The 20506-nt window shown below is 48.3% G+C and overlaps 1 protein-coding gene across 1 annotated transcript in view; it reads left to right on the top strand.

The window, feature by feature from the left end:
• SETD2 (SET domain containing 2) overlaps positions 1–20506 on the top strand; it is a gene marked incomplete at its 3' end in the record, with an annotated part of 48265 nt that overhangs the window by 14491 nt on the left and 13268 nt on the right. Inside the window, exons 8-14 of the mRNA XM_009323831.1 lie at positions 1476–1599; positions 2868–2945; positions 3252–3349; positions 5449–5575; positions 7201–7335; positions 7996–8124; positions 11710–12351. Of these exons, the coding sequence (XP_009322106.1) occupies positions 1476–1599; positions 2868–2945; positions 3252–3349; positions 5449–5575; positions 7201–7335; positions 7996–8124; positions 11710–12351 (1333 nt within the window). The remainder of the gene's footprint in view (positions 1–1475; positions 1600–2867; positions 2946–3251; positions 3350–5448; positions 5576–7200; positions 7336–7995; positions 8125–11709; positions 12352–20506) is intronic.

Here is a 20506-nt window from a genome sequence, read left to right as displayed (position 1 = left end):
AGGATCAGGAAAGTTGAAAAAGATGGGAATGAGCTAACCATGTGAAGAGCGCCTTGGGTAAGAGGGTAAATAAACCGACAAGGGCCGCAAAAGTATCTGCTGCAATTGGCCTGTGCGTGTCAAGGGATTTGGATGTGGTTCCTCAACGCTTGATACGGCGATTTAAGTCTGGGGCTGGCCGGAATATTGCTTTTGTTTGTGTGTGTGCTATTCTGAAAAGCTGTCGTTTGGAGGGAGATTTGCAGACTGGCAGAACGTTGCTGAGGAACTAAAGCTTGTCTTGGGAGAAGACAACCTTCTCTTGGTAGTCATCCCACCAGAAGACAGTCTGTGGACTGTCACAAACCCAGCGAAGGGTGGAGCGGTTATACACCCAGGAGATGACCCGTCCCGCCTGATGGGGCTTTGTTCAAAGGTATTTCGAGCTCGGCTCTCCTCGCTGTCCTGCCGCTGCGCCCCGTTTCCCAGGCTTGGAGTTTTGCGGTCGGGACTTTGAGGGGAGCTAACCCAACTAAGCAGCAGGTCATGAGAAGACCATTGCTGACACCTTCATGTTGGTGTCTGCAGGCTGAGGTGGTATCTAGGAGAAAGCTACGGCTGACTTATGAGCTGAAGGAGCGGGTTAGTGTACCAGAGCCTTTTTCTGGGTGGACACGGAGGTGGGGGAAGATGGGCACAGTCTGTACGTGTGGGCTGGAAGGCCACCACGGTGCTGTGCGAGGGGCTGGGATTAATGATGGGAAGGAAATGGGGTGAGTGATACCTGCCCAAAACACTGAATGCTTGGTCCAGGTGGAGCTGGGCAGGAGCTTTTGCTTTCCTGGTGCTCTCCCGGTTAAGCACAAGGAGAGAGTTGAAGGGTTCGGGATGACATTAAGCAAGGGAAAACTTAGGACAGATATCAAGAAAAGTTGTTTCATGATGCGTCTTGGTAGACCGGAGGTTTTAAAGCCTGGCTGTGCTGCAGAATGCAATCTGTGGGGTTTGTGTCTCAGTGTGGGGGTAACTAGTTGTTTTCTTCCATCTCTGCTTTTAAACTCACCTTTCCTTTGGTTAAAAAGGATATTTTATTGACCCTTCATTTCACCCACCAGACCAGCAAGGTGCAGACAGGCGTTCCGTTTCAACTGAGGAAAACCACCTGCCAGCACCTTCTCTTAATACTCCTTATTTTCCTCTTCACGTTGCCCACAAGGTCTTGTTCTTTTACAGAATAAACTCTGCTCGAAGGGGAGCTTTATTCTTGTGGCTGGGCTTTTCGCTGTGATATACCTACCCACGTGATAGCGTAAAAAAATAAATTAACCAGAAATGCCTGAGATTAAGGCGTATCATACTCATAGCTACACCACCAGGATGGCCAGGCTGCAAGTTTTATTCAGAGAGCCCGTCTCAGCAGCAGTTATTTTCTGTTCCTTGGTGTTTCTTGCTTGCGGCTAAGTGGAGTGATGGTTTTTTCCTCTTGGGCTTTGCAGCAACACTTTTGTCTTGGAGTACTGCGGAGAAGTGCTGGATCACAAAGAGTTCAAGGCTCGTGTGAAGGAATATGCCCGGAACAAGAACATTCACTATTATTTCATGGCCCTGAAGAATGACGAGGTGAGCAGTGTGATTGCTGTGCTTGGCTTCGGGGGAGCCTGGTTGGGCTTAGCCCTGGTTACGTACAGCGCCGACTCCCTGTGAACCCACTAAGCGACGTCCTGAATCTATCAGAAATGTTTTCCTAAGGAAAGGAAACTTTGGCTGGCATTGTGTTGTCATACCTTATGGTTTTTTTTATCTGATTGCTCAGTTTCGACCTGGTTTAACAGCAGTCTGGTAGCGTAACTCTATCCCAGTGTCCTTGGAGAGGAGAAATTGTCCTCCCAAGGGGAAGGATGGAGTATGGCCCATCCCTTCCACACGAGCAAACCTCTGTGGGAGAGAAACCCCCTCTGTGTCCCAGCTCCGGGAGATGTTTCAAGCCAAACTCAATGTTCTTGGATGCCCAAGTAAACCAGTCTAGAAAATGTACCAATAAACCACGTTTCCTCACTTCCCTTGCTCGCAGAGCTACTTTGAATTGGGCCACTTTCAGCTGGTGGAGTCCCTACGTGCAGGATTGCTCTCGTTGAAATATTTATATACCAGAAGTTCTAAATTACTTATCTTCGCTTAGCAGCTATTTCAGCTCTACGGGATCGCGGAGCTGCGACGCAGAGAGCGCAGCGTTGCTTACCTTGGGCGACGGGCCCTCCCTTGCTGAGAACAAAGTGTATAAATAGAAATTTAATGCCGTATTCGGCTTGTCTCTTCTGTCAAGGCTTTTTGGGTCTGGGCAGCTTTACAGTAAATGAGCTAAGAATACTCCGAGTGCTTTTTTCCTCTTTTTTTTCCCCCAAAGTAAGCAATATTTGTAGCTGCCCTGGGATTGTTATGTGATCACAAGGGGGCACAGGGGAGTGTTCTCAGTTATAAAAGGGAGGACGCAGTCAATCAGGAGACGGCCGTTCTATTCGAGTACCATGCGTGTGGCAGAGACGTTCGGCTTCCCCAGCCCTCATGGCCATTGTACCACGTATCAGAGGGTCAGAAACAGATATTAAAAATTCGGGATCCCCGCCCAACTGAAGGACTCTGTATTAACCTGCAATGAAAACTAAGAACCATGTGCCAGTTGCTTAGTGCTCTTCTTCTTGGGGGGCACTTAATATCATTATAAAACCCGTTCTCCAAACCAAATAAAGTCGATCGCTGGAGAAGGAAAGGGCGATGACTTCTACGTGGGTTGCGTTCAAACGCGCGGTGTTCGTAGCTATACCGCTTCGTATTTCTGCCTGCTGCAGAGGCAGGGAGGCTGTTTTGCTCTATTTGTTGTTTCTTTTCAGATAATCGATGCTACCCAGAAAGGAAACTGCTCTCGTTTTATGAACCACAGCTGTGAACCAAACTGCGAGACACAAAAGGTAAACTGCTGGATCAAAGCTGCTGGCTTCTCACTTCCACTGCCTTGCGACTTAGCAAGCTCAGAGTGAAAAGCATTTCTCCTTTATCTTTATGTCTCTTTGTTTTGTTTTTCTTTGTTGTTGTTGTAACTTAGTGAAACGGCAACAGCTACCTTTGAAATGGGCAAGCACTGCCGACCCAGTTAGCGAATTTTAAATTTATCAGTGATGCTGTTTGAAGGATTAGTCTTGTTAATTTAAAGCAAAACCAGAGTCGAGCCTGGCTTTTGTCATAACCGTTGTCATCTTGTTTTTTCCTTGCCTTAGTGGACTGTGAATGGGCAGCTCAGAGTTGGATTTTTCACCACCAAACTAGTCCCGTCGGGCTCAGAGCTGACGTTTGATTACCAGTTCCAGCGATACGGGTACGTTTCAGCTCTCTCTGCTAAGCTGCTGGAAGGGGGGTTTTGCGAGCGTTGGTGCAATGAAAAAATCCTGCTCCGAAACAAACCGTTGCAAAGCCTTGTCTAACAGAGCAGTTGTAAATGAACTGGAATTCAACTCTATAAAGAGCTACCTGGGTAAAGTTTCTTCCATTTGTAACACAAGAGATTGGGAGAGGAATTTCCTGTTGATTTGATACGGCTTTTCCTGTGTCACTTTATTGCCTTTTTGCTCCGCTTCATACCATCTCTCCCCAGTGGAAATTTCCCAGATAATTATCTTGACTGTTTCTTTCCTCTGTCTAATTATTAATTACCCAAGCTCCAGACTTCGCAATGCTCTTAAATAATGCCTCTTCTTCCCCACCCACCCCTGTTTTACGACTTTGCAAATACTTGCGGAGCTGTAAAACCCCGACAGATAGCACGTTCCCTCTTCCTGTCCGACTCCAGAACTGCAGGTGTGCAAGCTCCAGCGTGGGCTTTGGCTCCCTTCTCTAAACCTGAGCCTAATATTTTTATATTACTGCTTGTCTGGGTGTATGGCAAAGCATTTCACTCTCTTTATTGTGATGAGCACAAATAGGGTCTGACAGGCTTGAAGCAACCTGCAATTACGAGATTGTCGATCCATTTTATAATCCCTAAACTTTTTTTACTGAATACAGCTGTTTAAGGAGCGTCTCTTCCTTTTCCTTCTGGATCCTGCCTTCTGCAACACTACGGCTCTTTCTATAAGCAGGAGAATTGGAAATGAATTTTCAGTTGCATTATAAAATTATTTGTGCTAAAGCGTCAGATGCTGTCATGCAGTTTTCTGTTCCTGGTGCAAACTTGCAGGAAGGAAGGGAAACGTAGCCTCAGCCCTTCTGGTTGCTCTTGCAGCAAGGCCTGTTTGATTTCTAGGCACGTGGGAATATCTCTAAAGCTGAGGAAAGTCACTGTAATATGCAGTCTGTACACCTATAATTTTATTTTTGTCAGTATAAGTCTTAGTCAAAAGACTTAGGGTTTTGTGTTATGGCCCTGTTTGGGCCGCTCTGATGGAGCATCACCCATTGCCATATTGATTCACTCTGATACCTCGTCTATTTGAGTTCAGTGAACCTAGTCTTGTCTCGCCGGAGTTTTCCAGCTCTGATCTCTTGGGCATCCTTCCTGAGCTCAGGTTCTGCTTCGTAGAAGATCCTGCAGTTGAGCTTCCCCGGTTCTCACTGCTAGTACTGCAGAGCCACGCTCCTCCAGTGGATTATGTACATTTCCAAAAAAAACCCCCATTCTCCCAAGCAATTAGAATCATAGAATCATGAAGGTTGGAAAAGACCTCCAAGATCATCGAGTCCAACCGTCGACCCAACACCCCCATGCCCACTAAACCATGTCCCTCAGCGCCTCATCTACACGTCTTTTAAATACCTCCAGGGATGGGGACTCCATCCCTTCCCTGGGCAGCCTGTTCCAACGTTTAACCACTCTTCCAGTAAAGACATTTTTCCTCATGTCCAAATTGTGGCATATATAGTTTAAAATTTATAGTATGTCAAGTAGAAAATACGGAGGCTTTGTAGAAATATTGCCTGAATGTAATATATCTCTTCTGCTCTGCATTGCTGTATAGCCGTGCAGAAAACCATCCTCCACCTGCATTTTACTACTTCCATGAATCCTCAGCCCATTCCTTATTCTGTTTTGAGCTATAAAATGCAAGACTTTTTTTCCTAATGCATATGTAATCTTGGTTATATATGCATTAGGAAGATCAATATATTGATTGCAATGTGGGGTAGGAAGTTAGCAGACCCAACAGCCCCACCTTTTCCTTTCTGGTTCTTGGTTCTTGACCTACGAAGAGCCTGACAGTGAAGCAGGCTTTGGTTTCCAGCGGAGACGACGTGGGACCACGGTAGCTACGTAAGAAATAAAGACTTTGTTTGAATTTTCAGTGGCCAGAAAGGCCTTGCCGCGCAGAGAAGTTCCTGTCCCTTTCTTCTGAAGATGCACTTAAGAGTGAGGTAAAATAACTAGCTGTGGGTGCAGCTGATCTGTTATTAAACTGCTCTGTTGTTTATGCCCACCAACAGCAAAGAGGCTCAGAAATGTTTCTGCGGCTCGGCCAACTGCCGGGGTTACCTGGGAGGAGAGAACAGGGTCAGCATCCGAGCCGCCGGAGGCAAAATGAAAAAGGAGCGCTCCCGTAAGAAGGACTCGGTGAGTCTGATTCTCCCACCTATGTGCGATTTTATTTATTTCTAAGAGCAGCAGCAACCAAGGACTGACCCTGGGCTTGATCCTCTCTGCGTGAGCCTTCAGGTCACCTCTGTAGTCATCTTCTGCGATCAATGACTCGTGGTGATCTCAGGGTTCAGTCTTTTCCATGGGCGTATTTGTATCATTTCATTTCACAGGGGCCCTCAATACCTGTGTTTTCTTGGAGCTTTAGTTAAATCTATATTTCCTTTCTCTGGGTCGCTTAGCACAAAGTCCCACCAGAGAGGGACTTTGGCAGGTACAATATCTGGTCATCAATACTGCGTGCTACTAAAAAGCATGCTAAATTCTACGTGGTTTTAAAAATTTGGTTTGTGTTGCGTGATTTTTAAACGTCGGTGAAAGACGGGCGATACCGGCTTCACCGTTTGGGACGTTACCTGGAGTCTGACAGCTGAAAGGCTGCAGATGTTTGCCATCTCCAGGCCGGGATGTGAAATTTGAATCTCTTAATTGCTTTGGCCTAGAGGCAAGTCGGCTTCCAGGAGGGACTTGTATGGACGTGTGTCATATCTCTGCTGACTTCAGTTACGGTTGTGTTTGCAGATGGACGTGAATGAACTACGTAACTTCAATCCAGACTTTTTTTAGTCTTTTTATAGCTTTTCACGCATGAAATCCTCATCTGTGAACCTCCTCCCCACATCGAATTGCAGGGATGGGTTCACGTGGTAGATGTAGGAAACTGCAGAGAACTCTGAGCAGAGCAGTCAAAAGGAGTGTCTCCTGGGTGCGGAATGCTGCAAGAAACGGGGCGGCCTCCTTTTGCTTCCTGCGAGATGTAATTGTTCTCTCCTTGAAGATACACGTCTCTATTCCTACAAATAAGATTTGTTACCTGCTCTTTTGGGAGAAGCTACCTTTGAAAATGCCCGCTTCATTTTTATTTACTGTATCGGAGAGTCAGGAAGCCAGTAAATCATTTATAAGTCGTTTATAAGTGGTTTTAAAATGCTAATTGGTGGCGCTGAGCAGCAGGCTAAATTACGAACGGTGATATTTCGGTGTCCACATGGAGAAGGAATGCGCCTCTGGTTGTAAAGATGATAAATACCAGTTAGGTATTTAAAGAAGTAAATCTACCTGCAATTAAAGATAATCTCTTCGTGCACATCTGTTTTCCTATGTGAAAAGATAAACTTGCAACGGGGAGTGTTTTGGTGCACGCACCTGGAATTTCCCCCGCGCAGCGTTAGATGGATGCATCTAAAACGTGCCGTTTGTTAGGAGAAATGGACATCGGAGTCGGGGGATTCCTGCCTGGGGCATGTGTGCCAGCCAGGATTGCGAATGGCTGCCCTCTGTCCCCGGTATAAACCGAGCTGGTGGGAACAGCGTGCTCTTGCGGGGGATTTAAGGTCTAAAAAAACCCCGTAATAGGCCAGATGAAAGAAACCCAGCCACGCTGAGTCGAATTCAAGCCAGGCTTCTTTTCCCGATGGGCACATTGCTCGGGGGAGGCTTTTCCTGGCTCTCAAAGCCAAGGGAACGGATTGTCTCTGCCATCACGTAGGGTGGCGTGAGGCCGGCACGACCTGACAGTTGTTTTCCTTTGGCCGTGGTAGGTGGACGGGGAGCTGGAAGCGCTGCTGGAGAACGGGGAGGGTCTCTCCGATAAGAACCAAGTTCTCAGCTTATCCCGGCTGATGGTGCGGATTGAAACTCTGGAGCAGAAGCTCACCTGCCTCAAACTCATACAGGTGAGGAGGTCCCAGCTGAAGGGGAGGAAACCACGTCCTGTTAAAGCAGTGTCCTTGGAGCCCTCGTTAGAGGAGGAGGGGGAAGGCGGGAGAAGGGTCTCGCGCTCGTGCCAGCATCCCGAGCGCCAGCCGCGCGGTTCTGCTTGGGTTATAGATGGCGTGTAATCTCCACCCTTTGCTCGCTTTGCCTTCGGTAGAACTTGGGTGGCGATGCAAAATGCCCGTTTCTAGAAGCAAGGTGTACGTAAGGGATTTAGACTGTAAATGAGTAGTTTGTCGGCTTAAAATCACAACTGTCTTACCTCCAAGATTATCCTGCGTTTTCACCTCTGACTGCGTGCAGGTGAGTTGCAGCCAGTTGCCTGTCCAATCCATTATCGTTAAGGTTTATTCCCCGATACGAGCTGCCCACCAGGTAGCGGCTGTAACGGTTCTGCTGCATGCGTTATTGCTCCAAACCCGGCAGTTACGGCCGCTTAAATTAACGTCAGACGTGCGCTGATCTCGGCGGGTGCCTAGTTCTGGCTTCTGCAATGGCTTTGACAGGCACCATAAGCCCAGTTGAGCAGTTAGCCATGTTAGCCTGCGGAAATCAAAGGGTTTTTTGCCTGTAAGTCTCTGACCATTCCCACGGACTCTCTCTACCTTTGGCTCATCCAGAACACGCACTCGCAGTCCTGCCTGAAGTCCTTCCTGGAGTGTCACGGCTTATCTCTCCTCTGGATTTGGATGACGGAGCTGGGTGATGGGAGAGGAAGCACCGCTAACAACCTGAAGTTGCAGCTGGAGGTCAGTAATTCCCTCGGGTTTGAAGCTTTCCTAGCAGCACTGCTAATCGCTCAGAAGCACGATGATTTTCTTTTTCTTTTTCTTTAAATACACATATTATATGCCAAGTGTTCCTGAAAACAAACTGCAGGTATCCTTAAAACTACAGCCTAAAACTTCTGCTTTAAGGGAAATCCTTAATATATGGAAAGAATTTGCTCTTGTGGTTTTTCTTAGATTTCTGAGTTTGTGACATGAGCCAGACTTAAATAAAGATCGTTGCCGTCGCTGTTTATTCCGTACTGACCCGTACAGGGAATTGGAGGTATTGACGGTCTGAAGTGGAACTTGCATATTTCTGTTTTCTATATGCGCTTCGGCATTGCATGCAAGAAGACATCTGGAAGTTCCTTCATTAAAGACGCTTCTACAAGAAGGCTGCTGTGCAGTTTGGAGAGGCGCACGCGGTCCTGCATCCCGAGCAAGAAAGCAGAAGCCACGTGAGCTCTAGAGCTCAGGGCACCTCTTCTCCTGCTGACTTCTCCTTTGTTTTTCAGAAGCGGTGACAATCCTGCCCAGCCCTGCTTCCTTAGCTCAGCACGGTTTTTGTCCAAGCTGGTATTTAGCATTTCTGAATGAGTCGTGTCCTACCCATGCCTTTCTCCTCTTTGACACCCTGCGTTCGTGTGTTCCCTCTGAGAAATGGGCGCTGTTGGTATCGGAAGATGAAGAGCTGCCCACGTGTACTTCTGTGAGCCTTCAGCTCTTGGGGTGGTGCGGGGATTAACGGCACGGACTCTGGCAAGCAGCAACCAAAGACCTTTATTGCTCTATATTAGGGTAATTTATAGGAAGCAGAAGTGTCCGCGCGCTATCCACAGCCTGCAGGTAGGTTACAGCCTTGTGTTCACGCGCATCTCTGCTCCAGCGGATAGGTCTGCTCTTCCTGACCATGCAGCATGACTTCATGGTCCTTATCTTGTTTATTCCTTTTCAGCAGCTCATTCCTTTCTTCCTTATCTTCTGCCTGCGTGCTTTCTCACGGGTACAGTACCTGCTCATTAAAACTGAATTCAGTAATGTCCATAGTTAAAAATCCTATCCCCACAGGGTGGGATGAGGATACCTGAAGGTTTTTGGAGCCCAGCTCGATATCAGGCCTAATAAGACGGTTTCTGCGCTTCTCTCAAAGCGCCTGTGTCACTGGTGGTGAGAGGGACAGCAGGTCTGTCCGCTCAGCAACGTGTCCTATGGGAAGGCCACCGCTTCCACCGCCTAGTCCTCATCCATCCTTCCTTAGACAAAGTTTTGGCTGTAAATACCTGGAAGACTTCAGTGCCGTCGGGTTAGGGGTCTCTGATGTTAAGTTAGAGCTTGCTGACTTGTAGGGTTTGAGTAGACCTGCCCATACTTCATCAGCCTTGTGCGGTGCAGAGCATGTTGTTGCTGATGGGCCACGTACGCTGTGTACGAGGTACGGATTCAGCGGGTGCCTCAAGTTTTCTCTCCTGCTGATGCGATAGGGCTTTTCAGTACTTGCAGCCAAAGCAGAACTACTTGACAGCTGCTGAGTCAACGTTCCTCTCGCCGTGGTGCGTCGCCCCCGTGTTGCTGTATGGGGAGGCGCTGCTCACGAGGCTACAAAAAGATCTTTTGAGACCAAATCTACTGGGACTGAGTTAATCTGTTGCAGTAACTGCTCTTAGGAGGGAGCTGAGCTATTCCCCTTTGGGACTGCAGTATTTTCTTCTTTTGGGGTAGGTAGGATCCATCCCACTTTATCAATGTTGAAGCCGTTGCTCCGAGGGAGTCTCAAGTCTGGATTTTTGTACATGTGGTGCCTGCCTCTTGCTCCCTGCTGTACAGGTGCCATGGCATTGCAGAGCTGCTAGGTAGCTCGCCTCCGACTCATCTTTGACCTCTAGCTTTGGAGAAATCAGTGGTCGGGTTAGACTCTGGTTTTCCCCTGGAATAGATTCAGGCACTCAACCTCATTGATCTCAAACCCAGAGCTGCTCCCCCCCAAGCTTTCAAGAGGGAAACTGAATTGCTGCGGTAGTGGTGGCTTCGTCTTCACTCTCGATGCATCTGGTCACAATACACTGTCAACTTTGATGAGGTTTTGTGGATTGGATATATTCTTTCAAAATCCGGGTAATTCTTCACTGAGTTGCAAGTGGGGCTTGGGATAGGGGCCAGATCACACTTCACTTTTCCCCCCCTTTTTTTTTTAAAAAAAACCCTGTCATTGTTTTAAGAGAAATGGTCTTTTGGCCATCACATGCCCATGGCAGAAATTAGCATAATCCCATAAAATCACCTTCCGCCCTTCACTCCTGGAGGGCTGGTTTTGAAAGTGAACAAGTTGAAAAGTCCTGTAGAAGGGCTGCCTATCCCTTGCTTCAAAAACAGGGATTTGGGGTCTGATCTTGGGAGAGAAGTTACTGGATCCTGGAAAAGTTGTGCTCATTTAACGTCTGGTGCTTCTTTCTGTGCCCGTGATCCCCGTTCCCACTGACAGGTTTTGTAAAAGGGTTTTGAAGATCTTTTCAATAACTTGTTTCTCATCTCAGGCCTTGGACACAACCCAGTTGAGGCCAAACTTTTTGGCTGGTCTCCAGGGGAAAGCACCGTAGCACCGTAGCATTGAGGGGAGACCTCATTGCTCTCTACAGCCACCTGACCCTCCGGTGTAGGAAGATCTTTTCAATAACTTGTTTCTCATCTCAGGCCTTGGACACAACCCAGTTGAGGCCAAACTTTTTGGCTGGTCTCCAGGGGAAAGCACCGTAGCATCTGTGCCGTGGTCTCTGGCACTGTGTTGGCTTCATCACCTGGTACCCTCCGGGTGTTTTCCCGGTGTCTAAAGGAGGATACCTGTTCCTGGGACTGCCGTGTTGGGTGCTGGAAGCGTGTTGTGGTACGGTGTGCGGTGCTAGCGGCAGCCTCATTTTCTGGCAAGATTAAAACAACTGGAACTGCCATCAGTATCGGAGATGCTCGCCTTGTCTCGTGGTTTGGAGCTCCCCAGTTGTCCATATCTCTTTGTGCTTAAGGTTTAGCTCCTCGAGCAGCAGACTGTCTCCCTCCCGCTGACGCCGGTAACGCTCCAGCTTCTGCTGCAGCACGCGGTGCCTCTGTCAAGCGAGGAAAAAGCTTTCCCGGTATTAGTTTGCAAACTTTTTTGGGTCGATCTCTTCTGTTTTGACTGCTGATACATCTTGACGTTTCTGATCAGGTTTTCTTTCACGTAACGTATCTAACTGCTGAATTGTGGCATTGATTGCCCTAGGAATGGGTACGGCCAGCCATAAGCGTCTGAGCTCTTCGAAATCAGTCTAATTGCAACTAATTGCTAAATTAGTTTAATTGCTGAATACTTGTGCTCCCTGTTTTCCACCCACTCAGGGTTTGTTTGCTCTCAGCAGAAGTTCACCGCTGCAGTTCAGCTTTGAGAAGGGATGCCGCTATCTCCGACCCATGACCTGTCGCCGTCATATTGATATTTCAGAGTTACCTCTTGTTGAGAAAAAGAAATTGTTCCAGGTTGGAGACGGCTTTAAGTTCTAATGGCTCTAACAATGTGATTTTTGTCTTTGCGATTAGATTATGAAGACACTAGAGCTCCTGCCTATACCTACCAAGAACATGCTGGAGGAGAGCAAAGTGCTTCCCATTATTCAGCGCTGGGCTCAGACCAAGACTGCTGTCCCGCAGCTCAGCGAAGGGGATGGCTACTCGAGCGAGAACACCTCACGGGCTCACACGCCGCTCAACACGCCAGATCTTTCCACCAAGCAGAGCGCGGAAGGTGACACGGACACCCCTAAGAAGCTGGTGTTTCGAAGGCTGAAAATTATAAGTGAAAACAGCATGGACAGTGCCATCTCGGATACAACCAGCGAGCTGGAAGGGAAGGAGGGCAAAGAGGACCTGGACCAGCTGGAGGGTGCCCCAATGGAGGTGTCAGAGGAGCAGCAGCAGCAGCAGGAGATCAAAGCTGCCGTTGATGCGCCGGTGGAGAGCAGCAAACCCCAAGCTGCGGAGCTGGAGGCTGAGCCTGAAGCAGAGGTCAAAGAGAGCAACGGTGCGAAGCTGGAAGAGCCCATTACGATGGAAACGCCATCTCAAGACGAAGAGGAAGGCGTATCCGACGTTGAGAGCGAGAGAAGCCAAGAACAAACAGACAAAATTGTGGATGTGAGCGATTTGGCTACCAGGCTGCTCGACAGCTGGAAGGAGCTCAAGGTAAGAGGCACCTACCTGCAGCTACACCACCTCTGCTCTTGCTCAGGAAAATGCAGAGTTGTTTGCGGTTCAGTACAAATGGGGCTAAGTTGTTGTCCTGTTGGTAAATGTTAGACAACTAAGATTGCCTTTTCTACGCTTAGGGCTTTCTGTATATATCCTTTCATTGCAAACTGCCCTGTACGTGACTTACCGTAGATTTCCAGGCGTCGGTGCGTTGCACACTGAAAACGGGAGATAATTCAGTTTGGGTGCCACAAAGACACCTTAGTCATCCAGTTATGTTTTTTAGGCTGTTCAGGGGGAGGGCAGCTCTAAGGGATTGAGATTCCCTTCTCAACCAATCAGAAAAAGAGGCTAGCGACAGCGCCACAAACATTTTTGGTTGAAGTGGCCCAGTATCCATCAACGTTGAAATACATTGACGGACTGTCTACTCCTAAATTCAATTATCACAACATCGCCAGTGTTTCCTGTCCTGTCAACATCTGCTTTTCATCTGCAACATATAGCCTCCAGAAACCGGTCTGTTGGCCGTGTTGCGTCCTCTCGATAATAGGAATGCTGGGTTAACCTCTGTGTGTTTGCAGTTGGTGTTTAGATCAGGTAGATACTCAGATTTGCGGGTGTTAATTGAGCCTTTAAAGACGGCTAGCGTGTGCAGCTGCTCACGGTTTCATTCCCATCAAGGTCTTTCTTGAGCAGGTAGCCTCTTTAAGAGAAGGGCTTGGTGGCTGCGGGCTGCCTTCTCTCCTCCAGAATCAGGCCCCTGTCCCCACGCAGCGTAGGTGGCCAACTTGGCCGCTCGATCTTCGGCCGGCGGCTTTTTTTGATGAGACACAGGATGATGTTCCAGTAACTCGCCACTCAACGCTTTAGGCGTTTCCTGGGGTTTCTTTAGGTATTTGGAAACTCCTCGCCCATCTGCTGTTTCTGTAGGATTATATTCCTTATATTCTACTCCTTACATCATATTTGAGAGCAAGAGGGGTGGGAGCCTTTAAGTTGCCTTTACACTTTAATAAGCGTAAAAGCAGCATTTGCTGGGGATCCAGCGAAGGAATTGAAGGCGCTGCCGTGCTTCTGGCATGGTGTGGGCTTGGTGGAAAAGGTCGTGGAGGGTCTTCTGCCCTTCTCTTAATCAAGCGTCTGCCCAGTTTTAATTACTGGAAGTAGTTTTTAAGCAAATTTACGTTTTACGATGCATCGTATCGCTCAAGAGTTGATCTACCCATTGAATTTGATAATGAATAATGATTTAGAAGAGGCTAATAAAAAAAAATGGGTGATACGCACACTGCAGTGCCACGCGCAGATGGAGGAGACCGCAGCAAGCTTTGAGTCCGTGAACTTTTCCTTGTACCGTTCAGCAACTGTAGCTACCAACATCAGCATTTATAAAACGTATCTAGAGATTTACATAAGACTTAAGCGAAATCTTACCTTAACCTCTGAATTTTTCAGAAGAATCAGATACTCTTGAACACTTGCAGAATTTGAGCATAAGCATTTGTGCCATAAATCTTAGTGGGAGAAGAGGTGAGACTTTACGGTACAAACAACTAAAATATGTTTCTATAGAGAAGTTAGCTTGTGTTTCTTTTTTTTTCCCTTCCCCTTTTTACCAAATGGATCTGTGCTACATCGTTTGCTAGATTTTAATTTGCAGACTGTTGAAATTTGTACGGGCCTCACGGTTTTCTTTATTGAAGCGACACAGTCGGGTTGAATTTATGGTTAAATTGAAACAAAGTCCTTTTCTATCCATTGCTAATACCTGGGATTGTTTAAACTGAAAGCTAAGCCAAGTCTTAGTCCTACACTGCTTTGGAGATGGACTTGCTTTGGACTACCCAGACTCAGTTTTCTGTTTGCAACAGTACGTGTCCACTGCCAGGATCACGTGCTGCGGTGTTTGAACTTGAAACAGCACGGCAAAAATGTTGAACACCGCTAATGAAAAGTGCAAAGTTTCACAAAACGAGTGACTCCTCCGGAATGTCGGTCTGAGACCAAATTTGATCTGACGGTGTCATTTTGTCACCAAGGCTTGTGTTTTCTTTTGAGCTTGGAGGAGCTCAGCCTTGGGTATCTAGAGACCTTTGCTGAAGCCCGTGGTCAGGCTGTGGAGTCACGACCCGTCACTGTTGTGGTTTAAGATGTGGATTCACATCCTATCCGTGTTCTAGTGTACTTACTAATTAACCTCGTGTCTTTGCAAGGATGCTAATAGCCTGATGCAGCCCTCGTTTCTGGTCGTAAGGATGGGGGTACATCTCACAGGTCCTAGCTTTGTAATAATCCCAGCAAATCTGACCCCAAAAAGGAGAATCATGCCATGGGTCTGGGAAAACTCATTTTTCTTCTGTAAAGCATTTGTGGGGAAACTGTGACCTGGGGATGAATTCTGTCCTGGACTTTATCATGGCACTAAGAGTTAACTGCTTCTGTCTGACTCTCACCTGTTAAGATGCCACCGTAGGACAGCCCAGAGGTGGCCAATGTCTAAAAGAAAAGACTAAGCTGGCAGGGCAATGCTTTAGATGGAAGGGGGATGGATAGTCACCTTGGAAGACCCGGTCGCGCCAGCGGCAAGAGAGCCGGGTGCCTTTTCCAGCACGTCCAAGCTTTTTAAAAGCTGGTTTTGTTTTGAGTGGTGGAACATCTGCAATAACTGGCATTGGATGGGGGGGCGGGAGGGGCTGAAACCTCGTAACTTAAGCTATGTCCTCTCCAGTCTTGCTGATGACCCCCTTGTAATTTCAACCATTTCCATCTAGCTTCTCAGGGCAGCAAGGAGCTGACCATGTGTCTCCTTTTCTCAACTCCATTTTCAACTCCGTGCTGAAGAAGGGAGAGGACATAGCGTGCATACGGTGAAGAAACGGGAAGATGGTTGGGAAGCTGGATGATGCATGAGCAATATAATAGGTGAAAAGAGGACAGAGGTGGTTAACTCATTGATGCCGACGTTATTTTGGTGCGTCCATTGCCGGCAATGGACGTCGCTCCGGGAAAATCCCAACTCCTGGCATGAAAGGATTAAGTGAGCTATCTTTTTCTATACCTCTATACACAGGACTTGTAAGTCCTTGGCTTACAGGGCTCGTACACTCCGACTCCTTAACCCGCGAGGAGTGTTGGCCACTGCTACATACCCATCGCAACACACACTCACACTCCCCAGCAGGGTAAGTTTTCAGCCTGGGCTTGTGCACGCCGTTCCTGCTCTCCGAGGAAGCGGTGCATATCTTCTCCCATGCTGAAAACTCACTCTGAGTGGCAAAGGCTGGTTGGTGGACACCCAGCAGGGTGCAGGTGGTGGTTCAATGTGGTTCTTCCAGGCATCTTAGCCCGCTCCAGCCGGAGGATTGTGCTCAGGTAAGGCTCCGTGGACTGATCCATACAGCCAAACCCATGATGGAGGCGACATGCAATGTGATGGCCGACAGACCTGGTACTCTACCCTCTTGGCATCACAGGAACAAGCAGTAGGGTCAGCACCGCCAAGCATGGCAAGCTTTTCTCAATGTCCTATTGATGGCTTACGTTTCAGTAGCTAAGGCTGAGGGGCAGGAGAGCACGTTTGGCTTCAAGCGTAGCGTGTGCTTTAATAGCGTTGGTGTTTCAGGGTGGTCTGGCTGTTGGGATTTCCTCGCCGTTTACGCCAAAGCAGGGCCTTGAGGTCCTGCAGCTCCACTACCCAAGCTGTAGGCTTCTTGTGGTGACCCGTTACGTGTCTAAAATCTGTCCCGTAGCGAACAAGCACATTAGTCAGTGCTCTGCCAACTGACTTAATGCCATGTGAACGCAACCGGCATGGCAGCGCTGGCTGCTGCAGAACGTCCCACCATGCTAGCGTGGTTTGGGCACCGCTCTGCTGCAGGTGGGACTGAGCTTTTGGCATCTTCATCCACCCTTGGGCGGGCAGATGATGCTCTCACCTTCTGGGGAGGGGGCAGGTAGGAGTTGTAGCTGTGAGGATCTTGCCCTTATGAGTTGGAGAAGATCTTTTTGTTTAAGAAGAACCTTTTGAAAGAGCCAAGTGTCTTGGGTTTAAAAGGTTTTAGTTGGACGCTTCTGGCCTCACAAGTATTTAGCAGTGACTTGGAGTTCAAGGCTCAGGTGTTACCCCAACTTCGGCCAAGGCGTACTTTCTCTTCTGCAATGAAAACACCCGTTCCGTGAGCTTAATTATCAGCCTGAACAGGGATAGCAGAGTCAGTGACCCAGGGAAACTGAGCTTTCGTCTTCCCCTGAGACAGTCTTTCCAAATCACGTCTGATATATCTTGATAGGACAGCCCTGCGAAGCTTCTCTTGCCTGGCCTGTTCCCAGACAAGCCGCCCTGGAGCGACTGGCTCTCGCCCCGGCGCGCACATCGCATGCTTTAATTAGGAGGCTTATAATTTGTTATAACTTACAGCAAAAAATAGTTTGCGAAAACAATAGGCACTGGGGAGTGGCCAGGCTGTTGTTTGTGGTGGGTTCTTTTGGCCCTTCAAGCAGGGATGTCGTGGCATTAGTCCTGTCTCTTGCTCTCCTCCATCCCTTGGCATTGTGCTGGAGCTTCACGCTCGTGCAGAGGGGATGGGGAGCTGCAGAGGGAAGAGAGGAAAGGAGCATCGCAGGAGGGAGGAAAGCAAGGAAGAGGAGATCCAGCCCTGGCTGGTGGAGCATTGGGTATCCGGCCTGGTAGGGGACGGATTCGGTTGCGTGGTGTTTCTTCAACAAATCGACAACATAAGTTCAGAGTACTCCAGAGCAGAGTTAGGTGAGACAACACGGTCTGCGGGTCGTCTTGGCTTTGAGCGCATAAGCCCTGCCAAACGCTGCGAGCTCCAGAGGGCTGCAGGTGGCTTTCCAGCTCTACGTCCAGGCGTGGGATTTATCCCCTCAGCTCCAGGAGAAACACGCCAGATCCCCAGTTGGGTGACAGAGGTTTTGAAGCGTGGGTGTGCGGTTGGGTTGGCATGTTTTTTTTGGTCGCCCCTTTGCCTGCTGTGCTTGCGTTGGCATGAACAAGACGAGCCTCTACCCAGTCACGCTGCTGTTTCCCTATGCCCATCGTTGGTGTCCATTGGTCTTCTCCAGTTTAGTCCTATTAAATCAGAAATAATTGGCAGCTAAGGGACAGATTCCTGGAGAGTTCCGTTAAGCGTGCTCTTCCTTTCCTACTGCTGCATCCTTTGAGTCTTGAGACCGCCCTGCAGCTCTCTCGCCTCTCCCAAGCCAAGGATGGTTTGTGTCTGCAGCTGGGCAGCCTCAGTCCTGGGGTGGTTTTTTTTTCTTTTCTTTGTAACAGACTTGTATCACTTTTCTTTCTGTGTTTAATTTTCTGTGCAACTCATTAAAAATTGTTCTGGAAGGTAGAGAGCCATTTGGACTCTGTTAGCGGCGGTTGCATTGATTTAGCAGTTATGCACGCTCAAAGCCAGCAGCTTCCGTTTCCAAAAATAAAATAGGCTTTTCTTCAGAGTTCCCCCTGGCTTGCGTCTGGTTTGACCACCATCTGGTTTTCATGGAGCAATTTTGACATATTCCTCCGTTTGTTGCTGGTTCAAAGGCTTGGCTGCCTCCATCTTCACCAGACTGATGCTGGCGGCTCTGCAGCCCGTTGGGTAGATCCGTAGCTGCTCTCCAGCAAGACGTAGTTTGCTCCCCGGTTCGTAATTATTTTGTATTTTGAGGCGCCTGGACCTTCGGTAGGGCAATCCGATTTGATGGGACAGATCCTGCCATGGGTTCACCCGTTTTCCCCCTGCAGTGCCTCCTGTCCCTGTGGTCACAGCCGGGTCTTTCAGAGGAAGATGCTTTCTCCTGCCTAGGGAGGGCAGATGCTTTCTTACCCCTTGCACGTTCAACCATCTTTGACCTCGAAGCTTAGACTCGATTATCTCTGTTGACTTGAAATCGCTCTATTTCTTAGCTTCAGCAGCTACGCTTTCAATGTCATGGTGAACCTAGAGCAACGGGTGGCAGGAGCGGGCAGTGCTGTGTTTGCCAAGTCCACTTACTCAAGGTGGCCCCTGACCTCCTCCTATTCCCGTTGACCCTCTTTTCCAGTAGTTTCCCATTGCACACCCTGCTATTTAATGGGACAAATCTTTGGCTCGTCTAGCTTAGCTCTTCCCCCCACTTGCCTGCTCCGTTGTCCCTTAGCTGTCCTGGTTGGTTCGTCCGTCATCTCATGGCTTGGTGGCTCCTCGTCACACCACCTCTCCTGCTGATGGGAGCACCGCTCGGGCCAGACGTGGGGTGATTTTCTGAACGTGCTGCTCTGTGGTGTGTCTGAGAAGGAGCTTTTTTGGGGGGGGGGGGTGAAGGAGGAGAAAGAAAATAAATAGAGAAAACCTGTCGCTGGTGGGTGCTTTTGGATCTGCAGAAGCTGCCCTCATGGTCTGCTCCTTCCCGTGCGAGGCAGTAAGAGGCAAAATCATCCCTGCCGCTGGACGGCGAGTAAATAGCATTATATAGGCTTTATTATCCCAGCCGGCTCCTTCCGCATCCCTCCCCACCCCAAACGGTGAGCTGCTGCCGTGTGTCTTTGCATTTGGTTAAAAACACGCTAGATTTGGGGGCTTCTGGTCCATAGCAAACAGGTATGTAAAGAAGAACAATTTAAAATGGCGTATTTACAGACTTAATGCCTCTCATCACGGCATACGTGAGAGTATTTGCAGACACTTTGAACTGCATGTGTTTGCTGCGTTGTGTTCAGGCTCCACGGAAAAGCAAAATAGGTATTTAAAAACATAAAAATCCTGGCCGAAATAACTTTTTTTTCCTTAACCTTTAGCAGCACTTTTGAAGTGGTTTTGTCTTGTGAACAGACCACAACAGGGTTCCTCATATTTTCATTTATTTCACCAAAGGAAAATATATTTTCTTAGCCCACGGGGCACGCGGGTTTTTCCCTAACACAATAAAAGTGGGATTCTCAAACCTGGGCGCACTCGTTAAATCCAGTGCTGGAGGTGGACACATCGCTAACGAGTGATGCAAGCTGGGGCAGCCGGGCAGCCCAGCGGAGACTGCGGTCAATTCATTTCCAACCAGCTTTAAAAAATCAAGAGGGATTTTATTCAGACAATGAACGTTATGTAAGGTTGAGAGTCAAGTCGAGCTAAAGCTCCGTATTTCTGAGCCTAGGGAAGCTTTAAATACCCGACTAGAAGCAGCCCTCGCTCCCCCAGTAACAGTTTCATGCATCTTTTTCTCCCCTCTGCCTCATCCATGCCCTAAATTAAAGGATATTTTAGCGCTGTAGGGAAGGTCCCCGGTGTTTTCCCCCAGGAGGCATCAAGGTACGATCAGTGCACGTGGCATCGCATCGAGTATGACGAATTAATGCCGTTGGGAGGCTCCGACGGTTGTGGAGTGGGGACCTGGGGAGGTGGCTTCACCGAGGTTTTGGCTTTGCTCCATCTCCTGTCGTAGGAAGGCACAAATCCTGCCCGGGGAAAGCCGGGATCTCGGCACGCTGCCCCAGAACAGCTTCTTTGTATAGCGCCGAGTATCTCTTTTATGAATTAATCGTCTTTTTTTGGGGATGCAGCTGCAGCCTCCATAGGGATGCCCCAGATTTTCTCTCTCTGATTTTTCATCGTTGGTTTCTTTGGTCTTATTTCCTTTTGCCTGACCAAACCGGTCGTATTCAGCCAGAAAATAGCCGTTCGTCACCTTCTGCTTCAACTACCTGGCTGTTCTTGCGAACTACTATATTACTTCAGGAAGGGAACAGAGCAAGGGCTTGCGATGAGCTGGAATGAAAAGAAAATGAGGTTTTTTTCCCAAGCTACCAGAACTCTGACGGTCATTAATGCTGTAAAACGCCTCTATACCTTTTACATCATTAGCATCGCTAACGCGATAAAATGTCGTTTACACTTTGAGCGTCAGAATATCGCAATTAAAAACACAATGGAAAACACAGTGGCGCTAATAAAGCTCGTTTTGTAATCTGTAGCGGTACGTGGTCGCTTAACGTGACATCGAAATAATCGTCGCTGTGTAATCCAGTGGCGTTTAACAAGGATGCTGCGCGAAGCTGTGGCAGCCCCAGTCCCAGCATTTGCAAGACCAGGACCCTATGGAAGTTTTAATCTTCATTCCCAAGCCCTGTCCTGTTTTATTAAGTTAATGGAACGGTATT

Source organism: Pygoscelis adeliae, unplaced genomic scaffold, assembly GCF_000699105.1.
Source record: "Pygoscelis adeliae isolate BGI_AS28 unplaced genomic scaffold, ASM69910v1 Scaffold455, whole genome shotgun sequence".
Classification (NCBI taxonomy): domain Eukaryota; kingdom Metazoa; phylum Chordata; class Aves; order Sphenisciformes; family Spheniscidae; genus Pygoscelis; species Pygoscelis adeliae.
Note: the sequence above shows the minus strand (reverse complement) of the source record. Positions and strands in the feature narration are given on the sequence as shown.